A 15,424-nucleotide genomic window follows, 5' to 3' on the forward strand; every position below is an offset into this window, starting at 1 on the left:
AGAGAATTTCAGCACATACTGTCTTGATTTAATTCTAAATGAAGATGTAAACGGTCATTTAAAAACATATGTTTATATTAATAGATATTTTAAAAAGCATACTGGAAATCTAGGGTATACTAAAAGTTATTTTAGTGCTCGGAGATGGCCCAGGAAATGTAGAAGTCAAAACCAGAGTATTTTGTATCTTAATTAATCTGTGATACTGCTTAGTGAATTTGGTGGTACTTATACAGGAAGATAAAAGTACTTGCTTATTTGAAGGGAATGTACCAATCCGATACGATTTCCTTGATACCAGTGCATAATTCCCTTGTAAACAGAATGAAACTAAAAGTTAACTATCAGGCAGGCCCTTGGTTTAATTCCCATTGCCTCCACTTGCTCTCTGGAAGACCTTGGACATGTTGCCTACTTATTCTAAGCCTCAGTGTCTCCATCTATAAAGTGGGGGTAATTAATTGCACCTATTTCATTGAGTTGTGAGGATGAAATGAAATAGTACATGTGATAATGCACCTAACACAGTGCTTGGCGTGTTGGAAACAATCGAGATATGGTGGTTGTTCACAGATTAAGGAAAACAGGCAAAAGGAGAAAAATTCAGTGGGTCCAGCTAGGCGTTTGCATATTAAATGTTAATTTTTGAAATGCTTAAAATTAAGCTTCATTCCAAAACAGACTTGCATATAAATATGTGAAAAGTAGCAAAGGAATGATGGAAGGAAAATTAATAAAAGAATTCTATTTATATGTATGTTGAGTGATTATCTATTATATCTCATCAAACCTTGAAAATGGCATAAGTATTAAAATGGTTTGAAAATGGGATCTGCCCTGCCTAGAAAACTCTGGCTACCAAAAACACCCGAGAGGGACTTCCCTTGTGGTCCAATGGCTAAGGCTCTGGGCTCCCAATGCAGGGGGCCCAGGTTCAATCCCTGGTCAGGGAACTAGATCCCACATGCCAGAACTGAGACCCGGCACAGCCAAACAAACAAATAAATAAATAAATAAATCTTACTGATTTTAAGCTTTAAAAAAAAAAGCAAAACACCCAAGAACTCTAAAGGGGAACCTCTGCACAATTCAGTAATTATAATCACTTTAATTACAAGGAAATGTTCTTTTTGGTATCCTGATGATGATTTCCCCATGGCCCTAGCAATCTTGTGATTTCCCAGAGAGTCTCCATAAAATTAATTACAATGAGCAATATGAAGTTTTTTAAAATACACATGTTTATGAAACTTCTGGCAAATCACATTGACAGGCTGTGCGGTCTCCTAGTCCTTTGTACGGACACAGCAGGCAGACTTCATGAAATACCACTTAGATTTATCGCCTTGGTTGTGCCGCTTAACTGCAGTCATAAAAATGGACTAATAATATACTCAATATTGTGATAACAGTAATAAATACATGCCACCCATAAAAAAAGATGCTCATCATTTTTTGAGCAGTTTTTATGTGGCAGGCACGAGCCCAAACACTTTCCTCCCAGATAATCTTTGCACCAGTGTTCTTAGATATTTCTGTTACACTGTATGTGTAGATGAGGAAACTGAGGCATAGAAAGTTTAAGTAACTTTGCTTCAAGTCCCAGCCAGTAAGTTGCAGAGTTTGGGTTGCAAAGCCAGGTAGTCTGACTCTAGAATCTGACCTTGTAACTATTATGCCTGACAAGCTTAAGAAGTACCACCTCCCCACCTTGGAGGGTCACAAAGCGTATTGGCACAGTTAAGGGTCCACAGGAGAAACAAAACACAGACACACAGAAACATTTCTCTCTGTTTCACCCACGATTTTTCACCCTATTTGACCACAGATTACTGTTCCCTCAGAATCTGGAGCAACATTTGGTAAAACAAATTCTGTGGGAGACATCATCCTAAAGCATGAACTGGATTCACATTTTAGTTCACCTGATCTAGTTACATTTTCTTACTAATCTTGCACCTTCGCTATCCAGATTGTAATCTTTAGAGCTGGAATAGAAACTGTTAAAATCGTATTTCAACTTTCTAATTTTGCAGAGAGTTTAAGTAACTTATACACGTTACCACAGTAATAAATACAAAGTAGAAGTAGTAGCAAGGGCCACAGCTACAGTCAGTGTGTATTGAGTGCTTACTACATGTCAGGTACTGTGCTAAACATTTTATATATTTTTACCCAAGAAAAGGGAATTATTGCCATCATCCCCTTCTATCAGATGAGGAAAACAAGGCACACAGCTAATGAGTGGGGGACAAAGGGATTTGAACCTGGGTCTGATCTCCAGCCCTTGCTTTTAACGCCTATGTGTAATGAAAATAAAATAACAGGAAGTCAGACCTAATCTGAGTAGTATTTTTAGGAAAGTAAAATGGAAGTAGTATTTTTAGGAAAGTAAAATAGAAGATTTTTGGGGATTTTACTTTAGGAAAGTAAAATCCCAAAAAATTGGGATTAGTGAGATGTCCATAGAAACTTGGTTATACATGATGGGTAGATACATGTATTCCACAAACACTGGAGTGCCTACTGTGAACCACAGGACTCCTAGACACTTCTAGACTTCACAGCACACTGTGAATTAAATGGGCATTTATAGGCTAGTCTAAGAACTTCACCACCACATTTAGCATTTTCTTGATTAGAAAACGTGTGCCAAGTTCCAAACAGTCAACCTAAAAATAAATATTAATAGTGTAACTTGCTCATAGTTGCTTACTATCTGCCTTGACCTTAAGGGAGAAATAATTAGTAATAGAACATATAACTATTACAATGTGAATGATTATATTTTCATATATACATGTTGGTTTGCAATCTATAGGCATGTTCATGAGTGTTTTCAAATTCTGGGTCTCCAACCTCCCAGAGATTAATGAAGTTGCTTATGAATGTGTTTAGTGGAGAAGAAAGACAGTTTTCATAAGAATATAATCATATTCATTACATTAGGGTGGCTTCCTGATCTGTACAGCTTAGATTTATAAACTCCAGCTCTAACTAATGCAGGTTTTAAAATTAACTCTTCATGAGTGAATCTAGGCAAGGTCTCACAAGAATTCCACATTTTTAGTTGTGCTTCATTAAAAGCTTTGGGGAAGAAAGTAGATGTTATCTGCGTGTGTGTTTAACAAGATGTTAACGCACTTTTGATTTTAATAGTCACATGAGAAAATCAAGCAGACTCACTAAAGATTGGTGATAAATTGCAGGGAACATTAGCAGAGACATTATCAGCCTGTAGAATTATGGGAAATAATTCTGGTATGGTGCCATGATTTGATGGGACTGCCCTTTATAAGTGATGGGGGAAGAGTGAGAGGCATCTACCTTGGCTACAATTTTAAAGTACCATTTTCTTGGGTAAACTCTTTATTTCATTTGCGGAGATGTCTGATTGGGAGGAGGGTAATGGGGGTGTACGTGGCTCACATCATAGAAGATCTTAGAATGGTCCTTTAAACTCTTGTTGAGAAATTCAGTTCAAAACTGTTTGAAGTGGTGACGGAGAAGCCAGATAGAATTCACAGGTGAGGCTTCTGCACACCTCCTGGTGTGACAGTGTCTTCTCTGGGGCCTTCATTTCCTGATGCTCTGTCTTACCCTGCAGAGTCTTCGAATGCCACTTTGCTGACCAATGCGGAGAAGATTGCCACCATCACCACCACACACACCCCTTCGCAGCAAGGGGCCCAGGAGACCAGGTCAGACATGGCTTTGGTTTCTTTTGTTACTTTCAAGGGGAAAAAAAGTAACTTCTGTTGTGACAGTGCTCCTCCTTGATTCTTTCTCTGTCCCCCTGTGGGTTGCTCTTATACTTTTTTCTCTCGCTTTGGCAGGAATACCACCAAACCAAAGCCGGAATCTCAGTTTGAGTTCAAAGCACCCCAGGTAACACAGGTGAGGGCCATTTCTCTTTTTTCCTTGTTGGCTTGGTGTGTTTCCTTCCAACTTTCTAAAGCTATTTTTACCAGGTATCTTCTATAAGGTACCCTCAATTAAAATAAATAACCTTTTGTGAGGTGTATATACTAAACATGTACTCATATTGGTTTGTCAAGGAAATGACATTTTATTTTACTACCTTTGAAAAATATTCCTAGACATCGTTTTCTAGGTGGGGCAGGGGGGAAACCCAAACAAATAAAAAGCTATAATTATTTCAAGGATTGGTGATCAGAGAAAGAGCAGAACAGCTCATGTCTGCTCATGGTACTCATAAAGGCATTTATGTCAAGAAAATGTCTTTTTGTTAAGGTGTTTCTCAGACTTGTGAATTTCAGGTGAGACCCCTTAAGGCTACCTACCTGTCACACAAGGTGGTAATGGAGGGTGCACAAATAATAGCAGGTGAAGCAAATTTGGGAAACATGGGGTGATACAGAGTTAAATAGGTTTCCCCACACACACACACTGGCCTTCTTAGAGCCTTCCCTAATCCATTCCTGATTCTCCTTAATTAGCATGGGTACCACGGTCCGGATGTGTGGAGGTAGTTGTTGGTATCCTAACGATGAGATGTTTTCGTACGTTGGGCAGGGAGGCTGAATACCCAGCAGTGTGCCGGATGGTATTATTTAATGAAGGATTTTCCTGCCCCAAACGCAAGTCGCAGCCTCACCGATTAAACTTTAATATATGCATGTTGGCACGCAATCTGTATGCACACTCATGAATGTTTTCACATTCCGGATCTCCAAACTCCTAAGGTTAATTGATATTAATAAACAATCAAGAATCACCAAGAAGGGGGTAGAAACTGTGCCTTTGTGTCAAATGAGCATAATGGAGAACGTTGGGGAAGAGAGAGAGAGAGATGTGTGTGGATTTAAGTCCTCCCAGAATGACTGCACTTAATTTCTTTGAATAGGAGCAAGATTTTTACACTGTGGAACTGGAAAGAGGAGCCAAGGGATTTGGCTTTAGTCTTCGAGGGGGCCGAGAGTATAACATGGACCTCTATGTTCTGCGCTTAGCAGAGGATGGTCCTGCAGAAAGGTGTGGAAAGATGAGGGTAAGTAGGGAGAGGCGTCTGGAGTGGACATAAAGAAGTCATCTGCAGTGAATTCTTGACATCCTATGGTTAGAACCTGCACGTTCATGAGAATTACATGTTTCTAGAGCTTTCAGGACACTCCAAGTGCAGGACTCCCACCCTAGCATAAATCTCTCCCTCAAGCATAGTTAGCTGTAGCTGCTAAAGTTAGGTGAGCTCTTCCAACTCTGAGGTTGAGTGAAGGATTAAAGTCACTTATGAACTTATTAACATGGATATTGTCTGAATCCCATCTCCATAGTTCTTTTACTTAATCTCATGGGGCAGGCACATCACTTCCCAGGGATTCCTGGGTATCCCAGCATGCTTCAAGAGCAGGAAGCCGTGTGGTTCTGTAGGTTCTGGGTGGTGAGCTCCATTCAGTCTGTAGCTAGTCACTGCCACCTCCCCCTAGGCCTCGGGAATGATTTAACACTCTACGTTAGCAGAGGGTCAAGGAGTCCATGGCGTGACTATTCAGGGTCACTAGGTAGTCGTCAAAGCTGCAAATTTTAAATGCACATGTGCCAAAAGTCCAATCTGTTCTGTTTAGATATCTAATACCTCTTACCATGTATGAATATGTTGCTCTCCTGGGCAGACCAGATGATTAGAAAAGAAAAAATCATCTGCTCATTAGAGATAGGGGGCATAGATGGAGACATACATAGGGAACAATTTGCAAGGAATTAAAGAAATTGAAAGTCAGGTCAGGAAATCAAAAAAGTGATTAAAATTAGCCCTGAGCAGAAAGAGGGCAAAGAGTGACCAAAGGTGGGGAATTTAATGCTTGTAACTTAAGACAGAACCTTGAATTTTATGTTTCTTCAGACTGAATTTTTTAATGAGGTTTTTTTTTTAATTGAGAAAGTAGACCATGAATGTGATTTTTAAAAATTAGAGGAAACTGGTGCATAGTGAAAATACAGTTTCCAGGGTCAAACTATATATCAGTTTCTTGTATATCCTTCCTCTATGCATATACATGCATAATTTGTGCATATACGGTAGTTTATATTCCTTTTGTTTATATTTCAAACATATGGCATATGCTTTTCCATGTCTTTACTCACTTAAAAAAGTTTTCAATTGAAAGAAATACCACTATTATGATATTTTGTATAATGTTGTATAGTTCACAAGACATATTGTAATATTCGATTGGACCCCCTCAGCACGGTAGGCATGGGTTGTTATCCTCCCCTTATACAGATGAGGAAGTGAACTCCAAAAAGTAAAGGACTTAGCCAAGATCACTTAGCTAACAAGTGATAGGACTCAAATTTAGTCCTTTAAACTCCAAAGCCAGTCCTTTCCTCTTCTACCTTCTAGAATATGTGCTCCATGAGAGCAAGGATCTGGCCTGTCCTGTTTACTCCTTTGCCTCCAGTGCCTGGAATAGTAGCTGCCTCATAGTAAATGCTGCAATCAATGTATCAGCCAGGAGTGTGGTCTCATCTGAAGGCTCAGCTGGGGAAGGATCTGCCTCTAAAGCTCACTCACAGGGTTGTTGGTAGGATTAGTGCATTTTGGGCTGTTGGCCCGAGCCGTCCTTATCGTAGACTCTGTAGGGCATCTCACAGCATGCATCAGAATGAACAATTGAGAGAACAAAAGAGGGCAAGTAAGACAGAAGCCAAGGGACTTCCCTGGTGGTCCAGTGGTTAAGATTCTGTGCTTCCACTGCAGGGGGTGTGGGTTCAATCCCTGCTCAGGGAACTGAGATCCTGCAGGCCGTGAGTTGTGGCTGAAAAAACATTTTTTTTTAATAAATAAAATATTTTTTAAAAAAGAAGCCAAAACCATTTTGTAACCTTATCTTTGAATTGACCTCCCATCACATTTGCCATATTGTTTGTTAGAAGTAAGTGACTAATTCCAGCCCACATCCAAAGGAAAGGAGATTACACAGCATATGAATTCAAGGAGGCAGGGATCATTGGGAGCCATCCTAGAAACTGTCTGCCACATCCGCCTCCCCTCAACAATTAATATTCCCTTTGCTACTTTATTTTTTTTAGCACTTAACACTCTCTAGTGTACATGCATTTTTATAATTTTCTTATTGTCTTTCCCCCGCTAGAATATCATCTCCATGAGGACAGGGATTTGGGGGTTTTTTCACTGCTGTATCCTAAACAATAGAAGATTTTTCTGGAACATGTTCAATAAATAGTTAGTGAGTCAATAAATGAAAGAATTTAAAATTACAAAGCACCTCAATAGCTGATGAAACCCTTTTGTGATCTTCTCACTTGGCTCTCTCTTGCTTTGGCAGGTTGGTGATGAAATTTTAGAGATCAATGGCGAGACCACCAAAAACATGAAGCATTCTCGGGCTATTGAACTGATTAAGAATGGTGGCCGCAGAGTGCGTCTGTTTCTGAAGCGGGGAGACGGCTCCGTACCAGAATATGGTGGGTCAAACTATGAAAACATTCCTTCCTTCCCTGGCATGACTCCATGAATTTGTCTCCAGAACTGCAGCAGGAAAGTCTTTTTGTTTCCCCTATTCACCAGTGTCTTACCAGCCTCTCGCACCATGTGATTATTTGCCTCGCTTGTTCTGAAATCTCTACACATTTCATCCTTTTGCTTGCTTACGTGGACTGGGGCATGGCCTAAGACGAGCTCTTTATAGCCCCCTTTCTGATAATCAGAGAGAACATTTTGTCTAGTCCGACCAAGAGCGAAGGAATGTTTGTTTGAACTGTGCCAAACTGTTTCTCAGATCCAATTCTTAGCACAAAATGACTCTACTCCTTTTAAGAAGCAGGAAAGCAGGTTTCCTGAGTGATATGTTGAGGCACAATTCTTTTTTTTCTCTCTCTTTCTTTTTTGGTTACTTGATATCTTTATTTAAGAGGCGTGAAATTTGGAGATGATTTGGGGGCCTTGCTCACCTCCTTGATGCTCTGTATGCAATACTTCTGCATCCCCCACCACTGGCCCCTACCCCACATCAGACCACCTGAGCCCACTGCTACAAAACAAACAAAACTGTTGGTATATTAACCATATGTTTTTAGGTGATGAAGGATGAAATCGATTCCCAGTGCCCATCGTGAGGGAAACATGTTACTATACCTTTCCTGTGAGGAAAGCCAGCTTTTACATAGAGTTCCTTTGCCATATCTGTAGACATGATTTGACGAAACAGTAATGCTCTTCACCTAGCCTAGTGTTCTGATGGTGAAATATTGTATATTATAATAATTACGTCCTATTTATTTGAGATTCTTCTTTAAAATTAAAAAAAAAAAAAAAAAAGCTATGCCCTAGATGTAGGGCTTTTCTTCCCAACCAAAGGTCTACAAAAGTTTCTATAGAAACTGTGATTGAATGGTCCCCATATACGTTGGTCCCCTTTATTAGGGATTTATCTGTTGTCACCCTCTTCTCTGAAAGTCATTTGGCACAATTCCCAGTTGCATTTTGGACTTGATGAGATACTTAATTCAGATGCAGCTCGAGGAGAAGGATAACCCCTTCGAAGGACAGCCTTCCCAGGTGTTGGGCATTCATGCAGGCACAAAATACAAGGGGCCCAAGGTGGGGGGGGGGATGGGTATCAGATGAGGCCCCTTGAGACATGGCCAACCATGGGGGAGGTGTTTTGACAACATTAAGATGCCACAGCTGTGCACTGTACCAAACCTTGACCATAGGTGTATCGATGCCACTGAAACTGTGTAACATTGTCTCCCTTTTCTGTCTTCCCTATGCTTCTGTTGGATGTGAGCTTTCATTTGCGAGTCATCGTCAGTAACCTGTGTACCTTCTCAAAACCTATGTCTGTTGCACTGAGGATGAAAATCCAACACTAACAAATGTTCTTTGGGCTAAAAATAAAGATCATTGAAATACACCGTTTTTTTCCAAGAAGGGTTGAACATGCCAGGGTTGTGCTACTGTAATGTCTCCATGTGTCATTGGGACTAAATCTCTCTAATTCTATTGATTAGAGTCACAGATGGGTTATAATATGTTAAGTTCCAATATTTTTCTGACTTGATTGGAACCTGCTTCTCTGTGAGGCTATTTTTGTAATGAGTTTTTTGTACTTAATTTAACTGCCGTGGTCTTGGGGGAGGGGGGATGGAGGGAGGGAACTTTGTTCTTTTGTTGTTTATTGTTAATGCTCTCCTATGCCAGCCTGTCATTGTTCCAGTTGTTTGAAAAAGAAAAAAAAAGAAAAAGAAAAAAGGATGCATCCATTGTCTGGGTTCTCAAGTCACCTTATCTGGCTGTCTGAAAACGTCACTGTTCTGATTTTGGTCTCTGCAGCCTTATTTGAGTGTTGCCTTAGACTGTCTGACTGGACAAATAAACTCTCTTTGCCCTATGTTAACAAATGCAGACTTTTTTTTTTTTCTTTCCTCTTTGTTATAGGGAATCTAAACGTTCAACTTTTTCTCTTTCTCTCTTTCTCTTTCTCTCTGACTGTTCTTGGTGCTGGGCCCTCCCTTCTACAGCGATGATACCTCCTAATATCGCTGCATGTATGAGAAATGAAAAGCTCGGGGAGGCTTGCTTCTACCTTATGGGCCATAATCAAACTACGGTTTGTAGCTCAATCAATACTAGGTGTTTCTGTGCTGTGGCCTAATTTCCTCATTGCTTCTGCTTTAGCTCTATTTTGATATGTTTGGCAATTCATTCTGAGCACCCTGCGTTCTTTGAATTGTAAGTACACCGCTGACCCTATGGAAGTCTTACTCTCCCTTCTCTTAAAAGTAGGTGTAAGAAATCCCAAGGTTAGATTTATGATAGTCATTGAAGCCCCTTTCCTCACCTAGATCCTAAAATGACTTCATAAGCTTCTGCGTGTGTTAATTCTAGAAGCCTACCCAGCATTCAGAAAAAACAAACCTCAGATCACAAAGCTCACAAGACTTAGAGGGATAGGGCTTTGATAGACAGGAAGATGCGATTTCCTACCCAGTTATCTCTTGGCAAATGACAGCCCACAGACCAAATCTTGTCCGAGCCTGTTTTTGTACGTAAAGTTTTAGTGGCACATCGCCATGCCCATTTCTTTTATGTGTTGTCCACGGCTGCTTTTGCACCATAGTGGCAGGTGAACAGTTGTGACAAACTATGCAGCCTGCCAAACCATGAATATTTTACTCTTTGGCCCTTTACAGAAAAAGTTTACTGATTCCTGCTCTAGGCTATATTCCTGCTTTTGTTAAAAACCACCCTAGGTTTTGGGAGACGGTTCGTGAAAGAGACTAATTGCTTAATGTTGACCTTGTTGGCTCATGAAAGATCCTTAAGGGGGCACCCGTGATTCCTTCGCCCCTGTGACTGTGGCCCTGGTTTGCCCTCCACGCTGCAGCACATCATTTCAGGTGCTTTGCCTGGAATGCAATAGTGTGTATGACTTGCTGGGTTTAGGTGTGACAAAGCATCCCTGTTTTGAAAAGAGCTGTCATAAATCAGGGATGCTACCTAAAACATTTGCAGCATCATTTCAAATAGTTTAACAGTAAATAGGAGCCCTGTGGGTTGCCCTGCTTTTTAATCTATAGACAACTTGAGGTTGTAAGAAGCTGTCCAGTGACTTCATGGCTCAAAGATGTAATTATGGCTGCTTCTATAGCATCAAGAAAAGTGCCTCTATCCGAACCCCATCTAATGTCAAATGTGTACCTGACAACCTCTCTTCCACTCCCTTTTATCTGTCAGAAGACTCCACAGTTTAAAAACAGTTCCTTAAACTTATGCAAAAGTAAAGAAAATAGTTGAACAACATTCACAAAGGTAGAGAGAATGTTTAATGGACCCTCCCATAATGTCACAATTGCCCATCATCAACATCTGGCTGTGTTGCCTCTGTAATCACCAGGCTGGATAATTTTTGTTTTTAAATAGAAGTATACTTTGCTTACAGTAAAATGCATAAAGCCTGAGGGTCCAGTGCAGTGAATTTTTACCTCTCTATGCACTCGTTAATCCCCACCCAGATCAAAACATAAAGTCTTTACATTCCCCCAGAAAGTTCCCTCATGCCCCTCCAGGTCAATAGCCCAGGTTGTTTTTAAGCAAATTAAAACAATATTCTTTAAAGAAAGGAATATTTTCTGTCATGGGGGCTGGGGTCTGGGGGGTGGGTCAGGGAGGAAGGGGGGGTAGAGTGGGGAAAAAAGAGCAGGAGATAGGGTGGGGACATTTTGATACTTTTAGACAGACTATTTGGGTTGTGCCTTTAAAGACTAAACTCATGACTGATGTTACAAGTTCTTTAATGATCTATGAGTGTAAAGAACAGTAGGCTAGCTGTGGAAAGCCACAAGTACCAGTTTTTTTAACCCTGACTAGTTGCAGTTATACTTAAATTAACCAAGAGTCAGTTGGCTTTGATTCTGACTGCTGTAACAGTCGTTTGTTTGTTGTGACTAATGGGATCTCACGTGTGCGGGTGGAGACAGGAGCCGAGGTCCTTGGTACCAAACTGTTGCTCTGGTTTCTCTTCCTCGCAGACCCCAGCAGCGACGGGAACGGCCCTCCCACCGGTCCACAAGGTGTTCCGGAAGTGAGGGCCGCGCCCCCCGACCGCCGACAGCATCCATCATTGGAGTCCAGTTACCCACCCGATCTTCACAAATCATCACCACATGGGGAAAAGCGGGCACACGTGAGAGATCCCAAAGGCAGCAGAGAGTACAGCAGACAACCCAATGAACATCACACATGGAACGGAACTTCTAGAAAACCCGACAGTGGGGCTTGCCGACCCAAGGACCGGGCACCCGAGGGACGAAGAGATGCCCAACCCGAGCGGATGGTGACCAATGGCCCCAAGAGAAGGTCTCCGGAGAAGCGGAGGGAAGGCACGAGGAGCGCTGACAACACTTTGGAGAGGAGGGAGAAGCAGGAGAAGAGGAGGGAGGTTTCCCCGGAGAGGAGGCGAGAGCGGTCCCCAACCCGCCGGAGGGACGGCTCCCCCGGCCGGCGGCGGAGGTCTCTCGAGAGACTCTTGGATCAGAGAAGATCTCCCGAGCGCAAGCGAGGAAGCTCGCCCGAAAGGAGAGCCAAATCCACAGACCGGAGGCGGACCAGGTCCCCCGAGCGGAGGAGAGAGCGGTCCCTGGAGAAAAGGAGCAAAGAGGACAAAGGGAGCCACCGAGAGAGGGACGAGACGAGTCTGAAACAGGATGCCGGCCGAAGTTCCAGACATCCCGCGGAGCAGAGAAGGCGACCTTACAAAGAATGTAGCACCGACCTCAGTATCTGAGACCCTGAATCACATTCCAGCCTTTACCGTGTCAAAGGTTCTAAGAGGAAGCTCACAGACCTGAAATCATTTAGTTTCTTACCTAGTGAAGCGTCTGACGTCAGCCTGATGATCCTCTGACTTGCGACAAACATTTGATGCATTTGAAATCTTATAAGAAAAAATATATATATATGAAAAGTGTTGTGCCTGATGTATCATATTAAAGAAAGTATTTTTAAATGCATATGTTTTTGGAAATTATTTGCCAAATGCTGCCCCCAAGGAATATAAATTTTGTTTCTACATAAACTGTAGAATTGTCAAGAATTGTTCCCTTTTGCGGGGAGCGATCTTTTTCTCTCCTGGTAAAATGGGGCTGTTGATCATTTTCTCTAAGTAAGGAAAATCATTGATCAAGTTTAATTAATTTGATAGAGACTTATGTAGTGATGTAGTGCTATACTGTAGTTAGGAGTTTTTCTTGAAAAAAAAGGAAAGAGCAAAAAGGCAAAAATTATATTTGTAAAAGCTGAGGACTCTTTGGAATGGATTAGGATTGCCGAGGATCCTAAAATTAAGCAAACTATGAAGAGACTACTATCGCAAATGAAGGATATTTATAGTTAAACGACACAGCACAAGGAAATGTTATGTTCTCAAGTGATAGTTGGTTCCGAAAACAGTTCGTACTCTCCCTGGCTGTAGAAAGGTGCCCAGAGGAGAAGGTTGGCCGCCATTACCCAAATGCAGCCCAAGCACAGATGCTCAGGTTCTTTAACGTCACCAACATCTAATAAGATTTCATTAAGGCAGTGCCATCACAGCTGTGCTCAACTACTGGAAGGAATGGATAACAGACACCTTCTGTGTTGTCTTGCCTGATTTGAGGCCGAATAGGAGATGGAATGGGGGACAGTGTGCCCGGTGTGAGGAGTCCTAAGAATTGCCAGTAGAGAAAGTATGTTTCCCCCCTTTTAGCATAAGCCCGCGGTTGCCCTTTGCCAAACTGGGGAGAAGGGAGTAAGCCTTGTTGGAAGGAACCTCTCTGTTAATGTTTAAAAGAAATGAGGGTTGGGCATGCTCATTTTTAGAAATGCCAGTTTTCCTTTGGAACCATAATGAAAGTCTCCAGGATGATTGAAAGGGAGAGAAGGATGCGATTTCAGTGGTTCTAGATCTAGCTGGCAAACCTCTGCCCTTATGACCCTGTTCTTTGAGTCTTTCGACAGAGCAAAACATAGTGATTTTTCTTTGATAAAAGACCCATTCTTTTGCTATCTCACAGGAGGTTTGGTTGGGTCGGCTGTAGCCCCAGGATGCAGTTGAAATGGATTACTGCCTAGCTGAGCCAAAACCTTTGCTTGTACCTGTTGGACCACTGCAGCAAACCGCTGCTTATGATGCATTGTGTATTTCCATAGTACTGTTTTGCATTTTCCATACAGACACAAAACTTTGCAAGTCAATCACTGTTGTTCTCATGGTACTGTTTAAAAAAAAAAAAAAAAAAGGAAAAAGAAAAAAAATGGAGAAAACCAGCCAATTACCATGTGTACAGAGTTAAAAATTGTAATTAATAGAGCCTGTTTTAAAAACAAACAACTGTTGCCTTTTTTTCTTGTATAAAAGAGAATTTATGACAAAAAATTTAGCTGTGAGGAATGTGATATGTGTTTATATTTCTGAATATGGAACAAATTGATTCATTGGGATATATTTTACTGTAAACTAAATCAGGTATGTAAAGCTGTTTTAAAAATGGGAGACTATATAAGTAATTCTCTAAAGCTTTAGTTGGTTTGAATATCATCATTTCCTCCATGGTGAGCCTGCTTGTGAATTATTAAGCACTTGTTTGCATTTCTGTTCTTCATTCATTTCTTGTGGTGTGCTATGGACTTAATGCTCTTTCTGTATTGATGAAAAGCAGTATGTGGGCCAATCTTTTTATAAAACACTATGCATATATAAATATTACATTGTTCATAGCTTTATTTGACTTATGGGTTTATACATAACATTAGAATGAATAGCTGTCATTGTGTGGACATGCACAAACCAAGTTCCTTTCCTGGAACGGACACAACTGTACATTTCTATAGCTAAAAAAGAGGAAAAAGTCTGTGACTGCTATTTTTATCTTCAGAGTTTTCCATACAGAGCATACATGGAACTACAGTAGTAAGGCGGAGCTGAATAATGATGTTCTTTTTTCATCAATTTCCTAAGAGCCAACTTGGGGATTTTATTCCTAAGGCTCCACTGCTAGAAATTCTCTCACTCTTTCTAGCCAAATCCATGATGTTAAATGATCGATGCTTTCAATTTTGGTCCAGAGGTTTAAATAAATGAAATCAAGAGGCGGATTTTTGGAGTACATCGTGAAGTTAACATTTTGATGTCTTTCTTGTTGTCAGAGATGATACTTGACATCTTAAAATCTATGTGCTACCCGCCTGGGCTTGGCTCCGTCTGTGAAGACTTTTGATGTGGCAGTGCCATCTGAGTTCCATATATCAGAGTTGCTTTGGAAATATCGTACTGTAGAGGGACTATGCATTAAGCAGAAAGGTAGTATTTTCTCTGAACTACTGTAACCTTAAATTGGAGACTGATTCTTTTGAGCCTACTTTCCCTAGTTCCCCACTTCATGTACATGTCTTGATGAGAGATGATATGGATGAGTATTTTGTATGATTAAATCAAACCCTATAGGAACCTCCCTCCCACCCATGACACAGTCAATGCCTGAAAGAAGTTTGTGGGGAGAACTGAACACCCTACTTGTATTTTTTAAGTTTCTTTTGTGAAAGATTTTTTAATGCATTTTTACTGTAAAAAATACATGGAAATGTATGCATTCCATAACCACGATTGCCTCTGGATTGATATCTTTCTTGTCTCCGTGTTGTCTCAAATATATCAGGGTCACGTAACCAAGAGAGAGTGTCTGGCTCCCAGTGCGATGAAGTGTCATACCATTCTGTTGAAAGGGAAGGAATTACGGTCTTGCGGTAGTATTGTGCCTTGCTACTCAAAGTTTGGTCCATGGACCAGCTCCCTCCTCGTCAGTGGGGAGCATGTTAGAAATTCAGAGTCTCAGGTCCCGCCCTCGACCTGCTGAGTCAGAATGTGCTTTAAACAAGATCCCCAGCTAATATGAATGCATG

General features: G+C 41.1%; 1 protein-coding gene across 27 annotated transcripts in view; it reads left to right on the forward strand.

The window, feature by feature from the left end:
• The window catches only part of MAGI1 (membrane associated guanylate kinase, WW and PDZ domain containing 1), a 612,719-nt gene extending 597,593 nt beyond the window's left edge, over window positions 1–15,126 (forward strand). For 20 of the 27 annotated variants that reach the window (XM_082344616.1, XM_082344636.1, XM_082344619.1 and 17 more), the window contains 5 exons: window positions 3,608–3,701; window positions 3,837–3,897; window positions 4,868–5,011; window positions 7,311–7,449; window positions 11,518–15,126. In XM_082344616.1, coding sequence (XP_082200742.1) covers window positions 3,608–3,701; window positions 3,837–3,897; window positions 4,868–5,011; window positions 7,311–7,449; window positions 11,518–12,272 — 1,193 coding nt within the window. In that variant the 3' untranslated portion in view covers window positions 12,273–15,126. Of the gene's footprint in view, window positions 1–3,607; window positions 3,702–3,836; window positions 3,898–4,867; window positions 5,012–7,310; window positions 7,450–9,507; window positions 9,597–11,517 lie in introns of all 27 variants that reach the window. The other 7 variants (XM_082344623.1, XM_082344625.1, XM_082344631.1 and 4 more) reach the window with 1 other exon arrangement.
• The last annotated feature ends 298 nt before the right edge of the window (window positions 15,127–15,424 follow it).

This window comes from Balaenoptera borealis, assembly GCF_965194805.1.
Source record: "Balaenoptera borealis genome assembly, chromosome: 12".
Lineage (NCBI taxonomy): Eukaryota > Metazoa > Chordata > Mammalia > Artiodactyla > Balaenopteridae > Balaenoptera > Balaenoptera borealis.